The following is a 15,356-nucleotide window of genomic DNA, read 5'->3' on the forward strand; positions in this document are numbered from 1 at the left end:
TCACCTGCACAATCTTCGGGTGAGGGCAGGGGCCAGTCCTTTCGTAAACAGGCCCAATGACCTACTTTTTCAGCTGCCAGATCCTTCTTGCCTGGCAGCACCTTTGGGAGGAAGGTTGGCACTCATCAAGGAAAATTGGATTTTGATTACCCAAGACAAATGGGTATTGGATATCATACACCAAGGTTACAAGTTTTATTTCCATACCTTGCCTCCTTTCAAAGGCATGCCAGACGTTCCTCCTCAGCAAAGACTAGAGGCTCACAAACAAATTTCTCTACTACTTCAAATAGGGGCCATACAACCGGTCCCTCTGCCAGAAGTGGGCCTAGGATTTTATTCTCGCCTGTTTCTAGTACCAAAGAAAGGGAACACGTGGAGACCAATTTTGGATTTATCTATCCTCAACACATATCTGGACATTCCCAAGTTCAAAATGTTGACGTTACAACAGCTTTTACCTCTGCTGGGCAAAGATCACTGGATGGTGACTCTGGATCTCAAAGAGGCTTACCTTCATGTTCCTATCAGGCTCAGTTGCAGGAAGTATCTGCGTTTTTGGGCTGGGACTTCTCATTATCAGTTCTCTGCATTGCCCTTTGGCTTATCTACTGCCCAGAGTATTCACGAAGGTTCTGGCTCCAGTGGTAGCTTTCTTCAGGCTAAGAGGAATACAAATCTATCCTTATTTGGACGATTGCCTGATTCTGGCCCAAGGAAAGGACGAACTTCTTCATCATTTACAGTATGTGATGGCAGTGTTAAGATGCCTGGGGTATTCTGTGAACGAAATAAAGTCCAGTCTAGTACCCTCTCAGGACATGTGCTTTCTGGGTGTGAGACTGAATACAGCATCCCAGATGGCCTTTTTGACCCCGGACAAACAAAAGAATCTTTCTCTTTACTTCCACCAATTGTCTCGTCAGTCCAGGCTGACTGCAAGGACAGTCCTTCAGGCCTTGGGGTTCATGGCATCTTGTATTCCGGTACTTCCCAATGCCAAACTGCATATGAGGAAGCTACAATGGTATCTCAAAAATGTATGGACACAGCACTGCCAAGATATGGACACTGTCATTCAGATAATACGTTGCATTCAAAAGGAATTTTTGTGGTGGGCTCAGGAATGTCACCTAAACAAGGGACTCTCTGTGACCCGGCCAGAGGCGAGTCAGATTCTAACGACAGATGCCTCAGACAAAGCTTGGGGAGCTCATCTAAATGGAAAATGGGTACAAGACACGTGGCCTGCCAGACTTCAACATTTACATATCAACTTGAAGGAGATGTTAGCAGTCCAATTTGCATTGATAGCTTTCAAGGATTTACTTCTTCCAGGGCAGGTGTTGATTCAAACAGACAACACAACTGTCATGTGGTACATCAACAAGCAAGGGGGGACGCATTCATATCCTCTATGCAGACAAGTAATGATTTTGTGGGAGACTGCTCTCAGTTTACAGCTAAATCTTCAGGCAAGGTTTCTGCCAGGAGCACAGAACTCCTTAGCAGATGTGCTTGAGCAGACAAATTATGGATCCCCATGAGTGGAAATTGGATCCTCATGTATTTCAGAAATTGACAGTGTTATGGGGAACTCCAGACATAGATCTGTTCGCTTCTCCACTGAATTACCAGCTGCCAAAGTTTTGCACAAAAAGGTTTCATCCCACAGCTTGGAAAGTGGATGCTCTCTCATTCAATTGGAGCAATCTTCACGTGTATGCCTTTCCACCTCTGCCTCTCCTCCCAAAGGTACTCCTGAAGGTCAGACAGGACAAGCCAAACATGATTTTAATAGCTCCGGATTGGCCTCGACAGCACTGGTACCCATTACTGAGAAGTCTGGTACGGGAGCCTCCATGGCCTTTGCCTTCGATTCCTCACCTGCTGTCTCAGGAGAACAGTCATTTACTCAATGTCAAACTTCACTCTCTGCATCTGACAGCCTGGCATATTCTGTTTTAAACCTTGGAGGGTCTCCGCTTCCACAACAAGTTTTGAATGTTATTTTGGAGGCCAGAAGGCCTAGTACAAGGAAAGTTTACGCAGATAAATGGAGGAGATTTTTAATTTGGAGTACAGCAAAGGACTTTGATGTTTCTAAACCTAATGTGAGTGTTGCTCTTCAATACCTTACTGAGTTATTGGACAAAGGTTTGTCCTTCTCCTCTATAAAGGTTCATGCTGCAGCAATTTCTGCTCACTATGACTGTGACCCACCATTATTTTCTCATCCTTTGTTTAAGCAATTCCTTAGAGGGGCAAAGAATATAAGACCCCCACGTAGAGCTCGTACTCCTGCTCGAGATCTCAATTTTGTGTTGGAGAAACTCACTCTACAACCTTTTGAGCCTGCAGCTACTGCCGAGTTGAAGTATTTATCATGGAAGACTGCTTTTTTGTTGGCCATTACCTCTGCGAGAAGGGTTTCTGAATTACAGGCCCTTATGGCGGTTGAGCCTTTCTTAATTTTCCACAAGGATAGGGTGTCTTTGCGTACTAACCCTTCCTTTATGCCTAAAGTGGTTTCTAGTGTGGCTTTAAACCAAACTATTCATTTGCCTACTTTTTATGCAAACCCCCAAAATAAAGGGGGGAAGATTTTGCACACTTTGGATATACACAGACAGTTGCGATATTATTTGAGCAGAACTAAAGGGTTCAGGCAGTCTCAGCAGTTGTTTGTTTCATTTGCTTTGGGTTCTCAGGGCAAACCTGTTTCAAAACAAACTATTTCTAAGTGGATTGGTTTTTGTATTTCTTTTTGTTATTCCCATCATGGTAAGGAGATTCCAGCTGGGATTAGGCCTCATTCCACTAGGGCTACTGCCACTTCTACAGCTTTTTTAAGGGGGGTGGCTACTAAAGATATTTTAGAGGCAGCTACTTGGAGTTCAGTGCATACTTTCTCTAAGCATTACCACCTTCCACTTTACTCTAAGTCTAGGGCTGGTTTTGCCACTGCAATTTTGCAGGGCATTTTGGCAGCTCCTAATGCTTTATAGTTTTGCCATCCTCCCTTACCTCTGCTTTGGGATTCTACCCATATGTAAGGACTGCAGCAATGTGAGATGAAGAACATAGTACAGTTTTGTACCTACCATAAATGTAGATGTTCGAAGATCCACATTGCTGCAGTCCAATTTACCCTCCCTCCTTCCCCTCTGTAGTTAGAGGTGGTTGTGTGGTCTGGGTTGTGAATATTGTAAATATGGTTAGTGCAGGGGTGGTTGGTTGGTCTTTGCTGTTTTTTGGCTTTGGCCTTTCTTTTTAGGGCCTTCTGACATCTGGGGCAAGAAAAGACTGAGGAAATGACGTCGGTCATGCGCTTTTGTACCCTGACGTCCTGATGTCAGTTTTAAGCGCCTTGACCGACATCAGCCTAATACTTTGGTATTTGGGCCGACCGAGGACAGCGGACTACCCATATGTAAGGACTGCAGCAATGTGGATCTTCGAACATCTACATTTATGGTAGGTACAAAACTGTACTTTCTGCCATCACTATGTAGAGTAATATTCTGAAATGGTGTTTGCCATTCTGCATGACTGACATTCTTTTCCTTTAGAGGGCGATAGCAAGCAGTATTTAATTTGTACTTTACTTTTGGGCTTGCTGGGTGTTAAATATGTTGTAAAAATGCATCCCATCCTTCTTAGCAGCGCAGAATTAAGTCACCATCCACATCTGAGACCTAGTCATAATCTGTGTCAAAATTATTCATGAATTTTGAATTTTAGATTCTTATTGCTCGAATTCTTGTTTCTTTGTTTTAGGTATGTCCAGTCTGCTCAGCAATGCCATGGGGTGATCCAAGTTACAAGAGTGCTAACTTCTTACAGCATCTTGTCCATCGACATAAATTCTCATATGATACTTTTGTGGTAAGTAATGAAAGTGAAATTGTTCAAGTTGAAAATTTTCTGTTGTGCTTCTTCTCCCAGGCTAAACAAACCAAGAAGAAAGTTTGCAGTGTGGAGGGTGTGATGTTCACTTCTTTGAAATTATGTTATGCACTTAGTTCCCATAATAAAAATCAAACTGTAAAATATGTGCTGCAAAATAATCAAATAGAAAATAGTAGGTAGTCCACAGCTGAGTTAAAAATTGACTTTGGGCTCCTAAAAACGGAGGTGGCTAACTTCACAGCACCCATGCCAGTGGAAAATAGATGCAGGACTGCCAAATCCTACACAAATGCACTGTACGAACATGTACATAAATGCATGGAACTAGCCGTATCCAACAGAACCAAGACCGCTCTCCTCCAAAAAAGGAAGCCAATGTGGTGGTCCTCTGCCATTAATAAACTCCACAACAGAAGGAAGAAACTGTTTTAGAAAAAGTCCCAAGACTGGAAAAACTCCCTTATTAGCCTCAACAAAAAGTTGAGATCCCTCATCAAATCCTCTAAAGCCACCTATGAAGGAATAATTGCAGCAGACACTAAAACAACCACAAAGCCTTCTATAGTCATGTCAGGAATCTCCATGGCAATACCCAGATTTGCTCTGAGTTACTGCACAATGGTACCTCCTGTACTGAGCCAACAGATATTGCCAACATACTGGCCGACAGATTCAGTGCCAACTTTACCCCTCCCCCCCCATAAAGGACCAATCACAGTACCGAAAGAATGCCAGGCACCCAGCATTACTGCAGCACAAGTTGAAGCTGCATTGTCCAAGGCCAAGAATACAGCTTCCATGGGGCCCGATAATATCCCTGGCTGTGTTCTACATGAACTACAAAGTGAACTGGCACCACATCTGTGTGCCCTGTTCGCTCACAGCCTCATTTCAGGCTTTGTCCCTACCAACTGCTACAGTTATCCCTCTCCATAAAGGGGGAGCGACTACAGACCCTGAGAATTGTCGCCCCATTAGCCTGACAAGTCTGATATGTCTGATATGTAAGGCTATGGAGCGCATCATCATAGACCTACTTGACAAGGATATAGGTGATCTCCAAACTCTAGATCTCATACAGTTTGGTTCTGTGAAAGGGCAGTCATGCCTGCTCAACCTGGACAACTTCTTTGAGTCAAGTCACCAGAGCTGTGGATGAGGGTAAGGTAGTTCATACAGCCTACCTCGATTTGGCCAAGGCCTTTGATACCATTCATCACTCGGGAATAATTGATAAACTCTCCAGTGTAGGCATTGACCCCTATATCATCATGTGGGTTGCAAATTGGCTCACAGATGGAACCTGCAGTGTGTAAGTAGCAGACTCCAAGTCAGACTGCAGACCAGTCTTGAGTGGAGTCCCACATGGATCAGTCTTGGGGCCTCTCCTGTTTGGCATCTTTTTCTCAGAAGTCCAGGCCAACATGAAGGGACTCTGGCTGACCAAGTTCACAGATGACTGCAAGCTGTGAGCCATTATTAACTCCCCAAGTGATGCAGACGTCCTATAGAAAGGCCTCACTGAGACCAATGACTGGTGTCGAAACTACGGCCTTAAGGTTAATGCCAAAAAATGCATTGTCATCCCCTTTGGGAAAAACTTAGTTCCCACTAATTCCCACATCGGTGGGAGCCCACTGAACACTGAAGAAGTTGAGATCTGGAGACGCAGGTTGACATCAACCTCTCCTTTGACCACCACATTGCCACTGTCATCAGAAAGTCCTGTGTGGCACATCTCATTGCCAAGGGTTTTGCATCCAAGAAGAAAGAGGTCATAATCTCTCTCTCTACTCTTCCCTCGTTAGACCAGTCATCGAGTATAATGCCCCATTTGGCATGTACCTCACTAGACACCTGCAACAGCTGGAGAGGCCACAAAAGTACCTCACAAAGAGGATCCTAGGCCTTAAACACACGTCCTACATGGACAGACTCAAAATACTCCAGCTATTCTGTCTCATATCATCTACTAAGAGGCAATCTCTGCTTGACTTAGAAAGCCATGTCTGACCCAGCTCTGTTAGAAATGCTGTATGTAAAGAAATCCCAATTCCTCCACACCACATGCTCCAGAGACCTCAGCCTCATTACCACAATTAACAGAACGTGCTGGAGGGACAGGTTCATAACCCAGAAATTGCCCATGCTCTGGAATAGACTTCCCATACATGTCAAGCAGAGCACCTCACTGGCCGTCGTCAAGAGAAATCTTGATGAGTGGATGGGAAATAGAAAGTTCACCCTGGGAATCACTTCAGTGGCTCTACTCAATAGAGGCACTGGGAACCAATGTCGGGTGGCACGATGCCAGGGCAGTTCTCTGGGCTAGGCTTGTAAAGGCTCAAGGGCCATTAGCCCTAGTACACACCTGGAACCTATAAATAAGCAAGCGATTCTAGTTGAGTAATAATGAAGTGCATCAAAAACATTCCTTATTTATATATAATCAGGTTGTTTGGAGCAAGGGAGTAGTTACAGAAGGTGGTTCTGTTAAGAGCAATAAAAGCATTAAAATCATTCCTTTAGCCCAGTACCCCTTCTGCATAACACCATAGTGTAAACCGAGACTGTTCTACCTAAAACTGAAAAGCTGGAGACAAATTGCAATCTAAGACCAGTTTATTAACACTGTATAGGCTAACCAACATCCAAAACTGTATTACTTTAGAAACTAACTAAAAGTGACTGACTAACAAAAAGATCTACCACTAGACATCTACCAGAGTAAATAGTAATAAACAATTTTTAATAAAGATTGCTTTCATATCAGATGAATACTTCACATCAGGTTTGTGTCTCAAAAACAAATCATAATATGAATGAACATGTGTATAGATATACAACTGAAAATCTAAGTAGGATGAAAAACATAAAAGTAATTGCCAAGCTGAAAATACAGTGATAAATGTTAAGAATAAAACACTTAGGCCATGGGGATGTGTTAAAATGTGGTATCTAACTAAGAAAACAGTTTGTGTGCAAGAGTACACTCGAGTAATTGCAACCTTTAAAACAGAAAAAGACTAGGCCCATACACATTGTGTGTACTGTCAGACTTTCACTGCCTAAAAGGAAAAAATGTAACAGAAGTGTTCAGTTTAAAATCTTAAGTAACATTTAATGGGGAGCCATTAAAATGATTGATGCATACATAATAACGTTGTAAGTTAGTGCTAAAAGAAGTAAACAGTGTTTGATATTTGTTTTTAAACACAATATAAGGAAGTAATGTCAGCATTAATCATTCCCATATCAGTCCTTTAATAGTCTTTCAAACAGTGGGGCATTTTTCTGAGATCTAGTATGCTTTTTATGGAGCAATAATAAAGTCCCGGTTTTCTAAAGGAGTTCAGCTTCAGCTGCCACAGTAGTTCACAATTTCAATTTACAGCCTTGCCCTTTGGTTTATCCACTGCACCAAGGATCTTCACCAAGTGTCTAACTCCTGCCATAGCCTACTGCAGGACCAAGGGCATTCAAATCTACCCTTACTTGGATGACATTCTCATTCTTGCAGAAGAGGAAGACACCCTCAGAAATCATCCACAGTTCTCCATGTCTCTGCTACAGGGGGTTGGGATTCATAATCAGCCTTGCCAAATCACCCCTCTCCCCAGATCAGGACAAAATCTTCCTGGGATGCAGGATTTGGACAGACCCAATGAAGGCCTTCCTCCCTCTGGACAAAGTGACTTCCCTGATCAACCAGTTCCAGGACCTTCTCCAGGTCAACCACCTGTCTGCCAGACATTTCATGTGCCTACTGGGCCTTTTGGCAGCCACAATATCTATGCTGCCACTAGCCAGGATGCACATGAGGAAATTACAGTGGTATCTAAAGAATGTGTGGTCCCAACACAGTCACCCTCTAGACTTCCAAATAGCCTTCCTACCTTGCCTAAAAACAGAACTGAAGTGGTGGATTCAACAGATACAACTGAATCCAGGTTTACCCCTTCAACCCACCACACCATCTCAACGGATGCACACAGATGCCTCAGATCTGGGCTGGGGGACTACCATGAATGGTCTCGAAGTGCAGGCTGTCTGGCAAACATCCCTCCTGAAAAAACACATCAACGTAAGCGAGATGACAGCAATTCACTTAGCCCTGAAGGCCTTTCTCCCCTGTCTTGCAGCCAGGCCCCCTTCAAATCTTAAGAGACAACACCACTGTTATGTGGTACATCAACAAACAAGGGGTGACCAGGTCTTACCTACTCTGCAGGCTAGCAGTGCAAATTTGGGAATTAGCCTCATAGAACAACATATCTTTGCAGGCAGTCTGTATCCTATCCCAGGACAAACACCAAGTGGATGCTCTCAGCAATCATTCTCTCTGCATCACAAGTGAATGTTACACAGAGAAGTATTCCTAGACATTGTCCACCATTGGGTCACACCAAAAATAGATTTATTTGCCTCCCCCAAAACAGACAATTGAGAAACTTTTGTACCAAGGATCCCTCCTCTCTAGCTTGGAGAGTTGGACGCCTTCACCATCTCATGGAAGGGACTGTTTCTGTATGCCTTCCCTCCCTTTCCTCTCATTCAGAAAGTCCTCCTAAAAATCAGGAGGGACATGCCAGAAATCTTGCTGGGGACTCCCTGTAGGCCAAGGCAGCATTGGTTCCCCCTTCTTCAGTCCCTCGCCAAGGGCAATCACCACAAGTTGCCTCACAAGATGGACCTGCTCATACAACAGAAGGGAACAGTCATCCATCCACACCTGGAGATGCTGTGTTTAACCCTCTGGGTGATGAACTTTTACCCCCCTTCAGACACTGCAATACAGAGGATGTGCTATCTATCCTGCAGGAGGCCAGAAAACCCAACACAAGGAGATTCTACATTTCAAAATGGGAAAGGTTCTCCAAATGGTGTCTCCGAAGACATAGGGATCCCTTTCAAGTGAGTGTTCCTGTAGTCTTAACCTATATGTATGAGCTCATAAAGGCAGACCTTTCATACTCTTCAGTGTAAGTTCACTTATCTGCCATCTCTGCATGCTTACCCTTGGACCCTCCTCTACTGTCCAGGTTGGATGTTGGATGCTGGCTATGCCCTTGCAACTCTCACTCTAATATCATCCACCCCATCCAACCACTACCTTTCTTTCCACTCCACTAACTGCCTTGATTATAGCAAGCTCAGATGCTCATAAGCCAGTACTGATTATACAGCACAAACTTCTTCTTCTTGTAACATTTGTTAATGTCTGGTATGCACTTCACAGATAAAGATTCTAGTTGTCTACTGATGTACTATGTTCATCTGTAAATATGTTGTAAGTAATTGCTATGTAAATTGTTAATCATTATGTAATCCAATGTAAATACTGTCTGTTTATTTTAACTGTGGAGCTTTTCTCCCCAGGCCTCCGCTGAAAATGGACCTACGTCCAGTCGGACACTCCCGGTCAACAAATTTAAATAAATAAATAATGTTAAATTATTTTTGAAAGGAGTCCTGCACATAAGACCACCAAGGAAGCCTAACCCACCACCTTGGGACCTAAATTATGTCATGGAAAAACTTACATTGGCCCTCCTTTGAGCCAGCCAACTCTGCATCCCTGCAGATGTTCACATGGAAAACAGTCTTGTTGGTAGCTCTCACCTCAGCCAGAAGGGTCTTGGAATTACAGGCGCTCATGGCATACCCTCCCTACACATTCTTCCACAAAGACAGGATGACCCTGCGCACCAACTCCTCCTTCATGCCAAAAGTGGTTAGCGAGCTATCACTAAATCAGTTCATTCCCTTACTCACTCTCTTTCCATCTCCTACAAATGACAGTGAGAGAATACTGCACTCCCTTGATGTCCACAGGCAGTTAAGGTTTTACTTGGACAAAACTACGACCATTAGGAAATGTAATCAACTTTTTGTGTTCTTCCATCCCAAGGCTGTGGGCAAGGCAGTATCCAAACTATTTCCTGTTTGATTAGAAAGACTATCTGCTTCTGCTATTCCTATCATGAAAAGGACTTGCATCAAGGGGTCAAGGCTCACTCTAATAGAGCAGTAGCCTCTTCTAGGGCTTTCTTCAAGGACCTAGACACAAATTCCATCCTTGAGGCAGCCACCTGGTCCACTATACATACCACTACCAAGCATTACAAACTGGGCCATAACTCCAAAGCCAGTACAGGTTTCGCAAGGGCAATCCTGCAAGGATTTCTGGAATCTGCTACCTCCACCCTTCCTTCCTAAGCTGTGGTACTCTCCCTCAGTAAGAATACTGCAACGTATAAAATCTTACCATAACCATAGATGTCCTTCTCTTTCATGTTGCAGTATTCCTTCCCTTCCACCAAACCCCCTGCATTAATTTCAGCCTGTCTATGGGGCATCATAGGACCACCACCTAGACTATGGTCACACACTGGGCAGTCAGTTGCATTTCACTGGTCTGGAGGACATCATTTTGCACCACCTAGACTACTGTCCGACTGGGCAGTCAGTTCTGAGGTCTGTGCATGTAGACGTCACATTTAAGGCCCCTGGTTTATGGCCCTGTGTGTGACGTCCCACGCACCAGCAGCAACCAGGCTTAAGCTTTTGTATAGGAACCGACGTTCGGGTTGCCTGAGATGGAGGATCCCACAGTAAGAATACTGCAACATGGAAGAGAAGGACATCTATGGTTATGGTAAGATTTTACACACATCTTTTCTGTCTTTATCTTTGATATCTTATTTGTAGCAGACTGGATATATGTACTTAGCAAACTCGATCTGAGGCATTCTGGGGGGAAGGAGGTATTATGGGAAGGGAGGAGGAGGGCAAGCTTCGAATCTCAAGCTTGTGAAGCGGCCGAGTCAGTTCTGAGGGCTGGAACAGAGATCCACAGGTTAATGACAAATGAAGATAGACAACAGACATGGAACATTATGGTAAGAACACAACAACTTTTTTTTGTCTCTATTGATTATGATCGAGTCATAGTACTCCCTTAGCATATCTGTTATCTTCCTAGGTGGAAAACTGGGAGGAGGAGGAAACCATAGACATCAGACTACATATCTTTGTAACTCTAAGGTAAAAGGGTTTCCTGAAGAGAACTTCAGAAAACGGTCCTCGGTTTCTCGGATAAGAGTTCCCTGAAGAGCATTGGTTTATTGCATGGCCACATGTGTAACAACTACAACTGTACTGGCTTGTTTCATATATACCAGGTTGCTAAATGTCCCGCAGACCATTATTTGGAAGCAGATATTTTTATCTCTCAGTTATACAATTTTTTGTTTTCTTTTTTCCTTTCTTTTTCTTTTTTGGAGATAGAGCTCTTGAATGTTTTGACTTCTTGTCTTATGAGCAGCATACATCAGTTTCAGAGTTGCTTGGACTTATTTCCTCAAAATGGGGTTACTGCACTGGGTAATGTCACAGCAGTCTCCTAGCACATCGATTTTTGGCCAACTTTAAAATCCTCTACAGCAAAACAAGCTGTGTACCTACTTATCTTGTCCATGAAGAATTACTTACTTGCCAAACGTGAGTGCAACACTTCATGAGTACAGGGACAGTATGAAGAGTTAGACAGCAGAAGATAGCAATTGAGGGTTTTAGATGTTCTGGGGTAGCAAGCACCCATAAAAAGAGTGGGATTATGTATGTGACGAGAAAAAAGGCCACCTTCAAATGTCCATATTTTTCAGGCTGTTGTATAGAGCAGAGGCTTATTCTTCTCCAGGCTGCAAAAGTGATATCTTCTGAGGTGTCTGAGAGGCACAAGTTTAATAAAACTGTGCAAGTCACTTTGAAGAACCTTGGTGACATGTAAACATTATTTAGTGCCAGAACAATAGACTGGTGAAAAAAAAATCACACAGCCACGAAAAAAGGGACCCACGGAAGTGCTCCCTGGCTGTTGGGGGAATGGTGCATTGGAAGACTGTATTCACCCTCCTTTTCATTGGAGTGCATGGTGAAGATGGGAGGGGGTGACTAAAAAATATGATGTCTTTTAGTGTGGATGCTAAGGATCTGTTGCCATAAGTCATTGTAGCTCCTTTACCAGGTAAGTTTGATAGTTTTAACATGTATGTGCAAGGTCTGTTACTCGTTTAAGCAGGTCATTCGTAGAGTTATCTTTAAGGGAATGAATGGCACATTGTCCCATAATAAAATGAACTCTATGCAGATGATCTTAAAATAATATTGTCTGTGCATCTTCTGTGTCTCTGTTCTGCTGTAAAGAGTTAAAACTTGAAGCATCAATGAATGTTAGCGGGACATAAAGTTATGAATAACACATTTAAAAAAGGCCATCTTCCGTGTGTAAAGCTGAATGAAGGAGAGTGATGTACATACAACTGCATTGAATAAGAGACAATTAATGAACTGGAAAATTGATCTTTAGCAGATTTTCATTTTGTGCATGCTCTTTTTATTTTCTGTTTGCTTAATAAATATTGAGAGCAACTTCTTATTGATGCCTAAGAGTTTTTTCTACTTTTTATTTTTTAGGACTACAGTATCGATGAAGAAGCAGCGTTACAGGCAGCCTTAGCCCTGTCTTTATCCGAGAACTGATAATCTATCCCATCGGGCCTGCATCCATGTCAGGCTCACCACCTTGTTTGCACAAGTCACCTTTTCACTTGAACAGGCAAGAGACTTGCCACCTCGCCAGCATTCCATATAGTTCAGAGACACTTTATTTTTACAGCCACGTCTTTTCCTTCTTAAGGTGGAATCTTTATCATGGCAATTAGAAAGGGGATGGGGAACAGTTTAAGCAATATTGTGGGTCCCATAAAACTTATTGTCTAGAGTGGAAATGAGAACCATTTTTTTTAAAGTTTATGTAAGTGATGTGATGTAAGTTAAAAAAAAATGTATGTCGACAGAAAAAAATAGTATTACTAATTGTGTTGACATCTTTAGAACTTGTTTTCTTTGTTCTCGTTAGCCATGATGCTCTTTGAGAGAAGTGGCTGTGTCTCATAAGTAATTTTGTTATGGTACTCCAGAGGTGTATATCTGAAATATAGGGGGTAATCTTGAGAAAAAGCCCTTATAAGATATGTACTGCCTTACTTTTAGTTTATATTGAGCTCCATTTCTCCTTCCCTTAGTTTTTATATCTAATTACTTCTGACTTCAAGAAGAGAATTGCAACAGTATAGTAAATAGGCATCTAACCATTTGTCATCGTCCAGCCTGAGTATTCCATTAGTTTGAAGTACTGCTGTGTCCTGTGCAAGTAACTTCTGTCTTATGGCAATACCAGCCTTGGCTAGTATTACCTCATGTGAAGCTGGTTAGCTGGTTTCACCTAATGTCATCCTCTTTTTCTACTTAGACTGCTTTTCACTCTGTTGCATTTTTTATTACAGTTGTACCTTCTTGCTTTACTGTGTGTGTATGTGGGGGGAGTATATTGGCATGCTATAGAAAGTTGTTTACATTGTGGATAATTTAGTAAAACTACTAATGTCATGCTTTTAGAAGCCTTTTTTCGCCACAAGGAAGTTGACAACAACCCCTCTTGCCCCCTTGGAAGAGGTGAGCAGACTATGCCCTTTCAGTCCTTCCCCTCTCTGACTAGCTCCCCCAGGGCCATGGCCACTAGTAGCCTGGGATGCAGTCCAGAAATCTGTTACTTGCATCACCGAGCAAGGTGTTTCTTGAAAACCTTTCAGGTTAACTCACTGCAGTGGAAGATTAAACCTCAAATGAAAGACTTAAGAAAGGAGAATGATCTCTGACAGCATGGAGCAAAAAAACTAGAAGGGAAGTAAAGCTGATTTCTATCAGAATGATGAAGAAACTAGGCACCTTCATCGGTCACTGTGGGGAGAGTCCATATCACCCACCCCAGCAAAGGTTTTGGAGAAATTTAACAGGCGTTGGAAAACATTAATTTCAGGATGATTTTATTTAGCATAGAAACTAATACTTCATCAAAGTATATTGTGCAAACAGTCATGTATGGTGCTGTAGAGAATAAGATCAAGGTATAGAGTACTTAAAAAATTTTCTTTACTGATAAAACCTTAGCCATTGCAAGGGCTGATCAGTGTGAGGCTGACAATCTGCTTTCTATCTTTTTGTAGATAGGTACTTTAAAGGAAAACTCCACCTCAGAACTGAAATGTGTTTTTTTTCTGTTCTTTGTTTTTTAAGATGTCTTAATGAAACAGTCACTTTGCATTCTTCTTATAATATTTGCATTCTTCTTATAAGATTTTAATGTTTTTATTCTCAAAGTGGTCATCATGGGTTCTGTCATATTGACATGATCTTGTTTTACTGCTTTCATGTTTCCTTTCCAGAATCTATTTCAAGTCCCCTTTATGTATGAACTATGCTAAACTTTAGGAAGTGGTATTGCCTTTCCATAGGGTTGACATACAGTGGAAGTGTGAGTCACACTCATTTCACACATTTTCTGCAGTAGGAATATATGCATTTTTTCCTGAATTATTTTAATAACTTGGTCACAGTTGGTTTTATTTTATTTACAGCAGTTGTACAGCTCCAGACAAGTAAAGTAACTAAACTGTAGGCTTTTGTGTGGATTGCCAATTTGTTGTCCCATAAACAATGACATACCCTCCCCACACTCTTCATGAGGTGTCAAAGTTTATCATTGCAGTCCAGTAGCTGTTGACCAACCCTTCAAAAGTTGTTTCTGCTAAGTACTAGTGTTGCAATACGAAGATGATTTTATCCTAAAAGCTGGAGAAATGTGATTGCTCTTTTTTGCTCAAGTATACCAGAAAGGTACAACATCTGTTCTTGAATTTGTGATGTTATAAGTTTTTTAACTGAGGCACAAATGTTCTCAGTTATGTTGCATTGCTACCCTCAAATGAGTAGGGAACAGCATACTAACACTTTATCAAAACCATAATCCTTGAGCATGACAGGTTAGTAGTTCTCTGCACTGCTTGCTGGACTATAAAACTGTTACAGTCACATAAAATAATATCTCTTACAAATGGATACAAAAATGTGATCAGCTTTTAGGGTTGCCACTCTTTTTTTTTTTTTAGATGCCCATAGTGGTTCTACTTGAGATTTTGCAGGATAAACCATGACATCAGCCAATAAACAACATCTGTTTTCATATTATCACCAAAATAGAGACTGTGATGTGCAGTGCTGATTGTTTATTCTACTTTGTATGATATTAAGGTGATTTTAAATGTAGTTAGTTTTCTGCAACATTGAGAAGTCAGAAATGTTTTTCTTGAAAAATTTAATTTAAACATTTCTCATTTTCATACACTCCCTGCCCCTTTCCCTAGACAGAACGCTCGAATCGGGACTTCTGTGCTGAAAGAGGGATGTGTGATAGGCCCCTATCAACTATGTGCACAGATACTGTTTCTCTTCCACTCTGCAACCAAGGCGTTGGAAAGGTTTTCACAACATTCTGCAAGTTTTATATAGCAGGCGCTGCCATCAGCAAGACTAATTACCTG

At 42.1% G+C, this 15,356-nt stretch overlaps 1 protein-coding gene across 2 annotated transcripts in view; it reads left to right on the top strand.

Annotated features, from left to right (window-relative positions):
• RNF166 (ring finger protein 166) overlaps window positions 1–14,433 on the top strand; it is a 341,673-nt gene extending 327,240 nt beyond the window's left edge. For both annotated transcript variants that reach the window (XM_044081706.1, XM_044081707.1), the window contains exons 5-6: window positions 3,781–3,888; window positions 12,391–14,433. In XM_044081706.1, the coding sequence (XP_043937641.1) occupies window positions 3,781–3,888; window positions 12,391–12,456 (174 nt within the window). In that variant the 3' untranslated portion in view covers window positions 12,457–14,433. The remainder of the gene's footprint in view (window positions 1–3,780; window positions 3,889–12,390) is intronic.
• The last annotated feature ends 923 nt before the right edge of the window (window positions 14,434–15,356 follow it).

The sequence above is a fragment of the Protopterus annectens genome, chromosome 8.part1 (assembly GCF_019279795.1).
Source record: "Protopterus annectens isolate FY-2018-M chromosome 8.part1, PAN1.0, whole genome shotgun sequence".
Lineage (NCBI taxonomy): Eukaryota > Metazoa > Chordata > Ceratodontiformes > Protopteridae > Protopterus > Protopterus annectens.